A 5,725-nucleotide genomic window follows, 5' to 3' on the forward strand; every position below is an offset into this window, starting at 1 on the left:
GCCACCTGATGTGAAGAGTTGACTCATTGGAAAAGACTCTGATGCTGGGAGGGATTGGGAGCAAGAGGAGAAGGGGACGACAGAGGATGAGATGGCTGGATGGCATCACTGACTCGATGGACGTGAGTCTGAGTGAAATCCGGGAGTTGGTGATGGACAGGGAGGCCTGGCGTGCTGGGATTCATGGGGTTGCAAAGAGTCGGACATGACTGAGCGACTGATCTGATCTGGTGGGTCAGATGGTAAACAATCAGCTTGCGATGCAGGTAGACCCAAGTTCAATCCCTGGGTCGGGAAGATCCCCTGGAGAAGGGAATGGCTACCCACTTCCAGTGTTCTTGCCTGGAGAATCCCAGGGACAGAAGAGTCAGTGGACTACAGTCCATGAGGTTGCAAAGAGTCAAACATGACTAAGCACTCACAAACACCTTTAGCTGAAAATAAAATTTCAGGTATTATACTTTAAATAATGAGCACTGTAAAATTCTATTTAAACATTGAATTATTTCATCCTTTGCTTTTGGAATTAAGATACTAGAAAGGGCTCTCCAGTGAGAGTGATTTCTCTGTAACAACTATCAGCCAGTGATCCTTGGGGTTGTGTCATTGGACTTTGCCAACTAAAGCGGGTCTCCTTTCCTTTTTTTCCTCACAGCCATGAGCCAACACTGAAGTTGTCATGGCATAGAGGTAGAAGTCAACCAATCCTCTAAGATAACCATGCCTCAAAAGGTTATTGTGAAGATTAAATGACCCAAAACAGTGCTTAGCACATACTACCACTAAATGAAAGTGAAAGTCACTCAATCGTGTACAAGTCGTCCTGATCCCTCCCTTGTAGTATACCGAACACCTTCCAACCTGGGGGGCTCATCTGGTGTCATATAGTTTCATGTTTTCAGACTGCTCATGGGGTTTTCATGGCAGGAATATTGGAGTGGTCTGCCATCCCCTCTTCCAGTGGACCATGTTTTGTCAGAACTCTCCACTATGACCTGGTCATCTTGGGTGGCCCTGCACAGCATGGCTCATAGCTTCATTGAGTTATGCAAGCCCTTTCACCATGACAAGGCTGTGAACCAGGAAGAAGCAAAAGGTTATTATGAGGATTCAATGACCCAAAATAGTGCTTAGCACATCCCAGCACTAAATAAATGTTAGCTATTATTATTACTATTACTACTACCACTATTTTTATTATTGAGATTTTCTATTTGTTTGGAGGTATGTGAAAGTTGATTCCTTTGCAAGAATCTTCAAGTGTTACTCCTGGCCTAAAGAATCAAGTTTCTTATGATGAATGCACCTTTTTGATTACAGGAAAAATAATTCTAAAATGACATTAGAAATTTCACATTGTTTCTTGATACTTCCCCAAACTGCATAGGAATTAGCTAAGAACCCTGTCAGACTGGGAGTTTGAACACAATTCATTAGGCACTTTAATAACAAAATTGACAACTGTGGAACAAAAATGCTTTTTACTTAACGTTATCTTCTTCTATAGGGAGATTCAGGTGGACCTTTATCCTGTCGAAGAAAGAGTGATGGAAAATGGATTTTGACTGGCATTGTTAGCTGGGGTCATGGATGTGGAAGACCAAACTTTCCTGGTGTTTACACAAGGGTGTCAAACTTTGTTCCCTGGATTCATAAATATGTCCCTTCCCTTTTGTAATTGTGCAAGTTTGATTTTTGACTGTGTTTTATGTGATAAATTCTTTTAAAAGGAATGCAGTAAGTGTCAATAAAATGAGATAATTTTTTTCTTCTGGAAATTTCAGATTGCATACATTTGGTATTGATTGAAAGATAGAAAGATTAATATGTATTTTATTCCAAGAAAAATTGTATCTAGGATACAGCTGTATTCATTCTTAGGGATCAAAGGGCCCTCGATTCAGGAATGGAAGAAAACCAAAGTAATGTCATGAGCCAAGCCTCTAAAATGATAAGTCGGTGAGATGTTCAGGAATCCACACCTTAATTTATGTTCCTATTCAAGGGCAGATATTTATAAAGATCTAGGTAAAAATGATTTATTGAAATAAGTTCCATAAAAAAAGCCACACCTGATCTTTGGTGTTCTAATGGAATGTATAAAATGACTCCTTCACAAATGCAAATAAAGGCAAACTCTGTTACTGGCAGAGGAAATACCTATATTGTCATTTCTAATATTTGGTCTAACCATATCATAGGGACATTTTTTCAGCAATAACACGGTAGTATTGTGTGCAGAGAAACCATCAAACAGCTAACAAAACTAACAATTAGTACTTTTCATTAAAATGATAGAATGAAGCATTGTGGTAGAAGGATTGAAACCATTTACATGGGATTTTAAAAAATTGTGGCAAGGCTGGCCAACAATTGAAAGACAAAAGAGTTTTTGGATGATTGTTTTGAAAGGGAAAATTTTCAGAAATCATCTAACTTCTGATCCTTTTATAAAACTCAAATGGCCAAGATTTTCTTTTATTTTCAGAGCCTTATAATATCTAGCATAGTTGTAAATCTATAGTACATGCTCAGTACATCACAGTTATTGATTTATTTTGTCCTGATTTAGTGTGTTTCACACTTTATCTCAGAATAAACTTTTCATTAAAAGAGGCCAGACTTAACAATATCACCAAATAGATAAAAAAAGCAGAAAGAAGAATGATATTATTTTTTTCCCTGGGACTAAGTCAAAAAAGTAATAGCAATGCTATTTTTTTGGTAGGGCTCAAAATAGTGGGACTGGTTTTCATAGGACTTCAGAAAATCTTAATGTAACAGCAGAAGAAGAGAGAGCAAAAGGTGTCATAACCAGGATCAGATAGTAAGACTGAACTCTGAATATGATTTCCCTGAGATAGTGAATAGTTTCCAGTTTGCAAAACATATTTTGATTTACTAAAAGACTATTTCCTTCAGAAATATCCATTCTGATATCCATTTTAAAATATCAATTTTAATGATACCCTCTGAATAGATCTTTCCAGATTCATTATCTGGCTGTATGCTATGCTCTGCTAAGTCACTTCAGTCATGTCCGACTCTGTGCGACCCCATAGACGGCAGCCCACCAGGCTCCCTCATCCCTGAGATTCTCCAGGCAAGAACACTGGAGTGGGTTGCCATTTCCTTCTCCAATGCATGAATGTGGCATAGTACAATTCAGAGGGCCAAGTCACCACTTAATCCACAAATGGGAACTTAGCTACTGAATCCACTGCAGAGAAGAGCAAATTAGGCTGACAGTTCTTAAAACCAAGGTTTGTTTTGCCTCATAATGCTGTGACCTAGGTACATGGTGAATTGTACTTTTTATTTATGACCATTTCTAAGGAAATTTGTTATTCAACAGAATATTTCACAACTTGATATAAGTTTATGATCTCAGTTGGGAAATGAAGGATGGCTGGCATGATCTTTCAGATTCATCAGAGAGAGTTTTCAAACCACACACACTTGGTACCATTCTAAGCACTAGCTGGTGCTAATGTGAGTGTACCACGTTCCTCATCAGTGCAGAGATGGAGGAGAGGTTGAGAAACCCTAGCCTAACTTACTTGGCTATTTCATGCCAAGATGCCTTTATAACCCGAACAGTGTGGAAATATTTACTTCATTCTTGCAAAAGTGTGAGTAGAGGCAAATTCCAAGATTGGTTTATTTAGCAGTGGGGAATGGTCTCCAAAAATAAAGACTGGAGCATTTTCATGTGTCAGACTACTGAGGAGAATTTGTAGGGACTCCTGGCCTCCTTCACAATGCCTCAATAACTGCAAAATGAAACATTACAAGCCAACCGACTGTTTCTCAGTTGTGTTCTGCTTGATTATTCTGCATGCCTGAGCCAACTGCTGATGTTCAGCATAGTACTGCTTGCCATCTGACAACATATGGGTACAAACTGTGGTGCGTTGAAAAGGCGTAAATCTATTTGAAGCTAATGAGATGCTTTACTGATGTCACTTTAACGGTGTTACTTTTTGTTTTATATGATAACCATTTGGGAAATTACTTGCTCTTACAAGAGATGAAGAAAGAAGAACAAGTATTATGACGAGAAAAGCAAAACTGAACATTTTATACAGGTCAGCAAGTCTTGGCAAGGAGCATGTTTTAATTTTTTAATGTTATTTACATTTGACAACTTGAACGAACTAAAGTAATTGAGTCAATAATAATTTTTAGATTATATTAAAAAGAACTATTTGTGCAAGAACACTACACTTTTTGAAAGCACATTTAAAGAGGTATTTATGGAAGGACAATATCCTTTAAAAAGCCACCCCTATAGAAGTTTTGAAGAAAATGCAAAAACAAATCTAGATAGAATTTGGTTCCTCATTCACAAATCCTAAACCTTCAAGAATTATTTAATCTAAATTTGGTTCTACCTCCAGGGAGAAGCACTTCTTTCTAACTCCTTCCGAATCCTTAGTTTAGAGTCAGACTGGCAGAGTGAAAAAAGTCCTCAAATAGAAATTGCAACATCCATATACATTCTAGGTCAGCTGGCTGGAGATGAAGAAATTTGCAGTTATCAGAAATCAGAACAAGTTACAAGTAAGAATTTAAGTAGTTCATTGTGAGTATATTGTGACATGTAGCAAGTGTCAGTAATCCAGAAAATATGATGGGACAGGAACACAAGTCAATATCAAAAGAAAATATATTCAGTATACAAAGGTTATTTCTGGGGGCAACAAATTTGGGGTGGGCAGGTTTTAGTTATAGAGATACTCATAGTCATGGAAAAGGAAGGAACATTGGGAATATTTACTGAGATTCTGCTTTTGTCAGGCACAGGGATAAATGCATTCTTTAATTGCCTCATTTAATCCTCCTAATTCTACTGGATAGGAACCATTTTATAAGGAGGAAAGAAGCGCATAGACTTTAAACAAGTAGTCCAAGAACACACAGATAGCGAGGGTTTAAATTTGATCCTAACTCTTCTTCAAAACCTATACTGCCATAGGGATGTCAACAGTGTACAAGGGCTAGGTTTATGAAATTCTGGAAATGCATTAGAATCTAGGTAAGAAAATATATAAGCCTCACTTCACTGTACTCAGAAGACATTGAGAAATCTGGTGTAGACTGTGCATGTGACAGGAAACAGTAGCTTTTTGATTCTCTGGAAGAGTGAAGGAGATTTTTAGACATCTGCTCATGGAGAACCCAGGCTTGGAAGATAGCTACAATCCATTTGACACGGCAGAGGGAATCTCTCACTGAGACTGAGCTTTTATGGGAAAAGTTCCCTGGGGCTGGGTAAGAATAGGAGTTGGGGTTTGAAAGGTTTTAATGGTTCTAATCAGGGCTTCCTTGGTGGCTCAGTCGAAAGAATCCACCTGCCAATGCAGGAGATGAGAGTTTGATCCTTGGGTCAGTAAGATCCTCTGGAGAAGGACATACCCACTCCAGCATTCTTGCCTGAAAAATCCCACGGACGGAGGAGCTGGTGGGCAATAATTCAGGGTTTGTGCGAGCTCATTTGTGCCCGACTTTTTGAGACCTTATGGACTGTAGCCCACTAGACTCCTCTGTCCATGTAATTTACTGCTGCTACTGCTGCTAAGTCGCTTCAGTCATGTCTGACTCTGTGTGACCTCATAGACGGCAGCCCACTAGGCTCTACCGTCCCTGGGATTCTCCAGGCAAGAATACTGGAGTGGGTTGCCTAGTTCCTTCTCCAATAGGCAAGAATATTGGAGAGGGTTAC

At 38.9% G+C, this 5,725-nt stretch overlaps 1 protein-coding gene across 1 annotated transcript in view; it reads left to right on the top strand.

Moving 5' to 3' along the window:
* TMPRSS7 (transmembrane protease, serine 7) overlaps positions 1–2,143 on the top strand; it is a 41,181-nt gene extending 39,038 nt beyond the window's left edge. Inside the window, exon 15 of the mRNA XM_010852742.1 lies at positions 1,508–2,143. Coding sequence (XP_010851044.1) covers positions 1,508–1,678 — 171 coding nt within the window. The 3' untranslated portion in view covers positions 1,679–2,143. The remainder of the gene's footprint in view (positions 1–1,507) is intronic.
* Positions 2,144–5,725: the final 3,582 nt, after the last annotated feature.

This window comes from Bison bison, unplaced genomic scaffold, assembly GCF_000754665.1.
Source record: "Bison bison bison isolate TAMUID 2011002044 unplaced genomic scaffold, Bison_UMD1.0 scf7180017864314, whole genome shotgun sequence".
NCBI classification, from domain to species: Eukaryota; Metazoa; Chordata; class Mammalia; order Artiodactyla; family Bovidae; genus Bison; species Bison bison.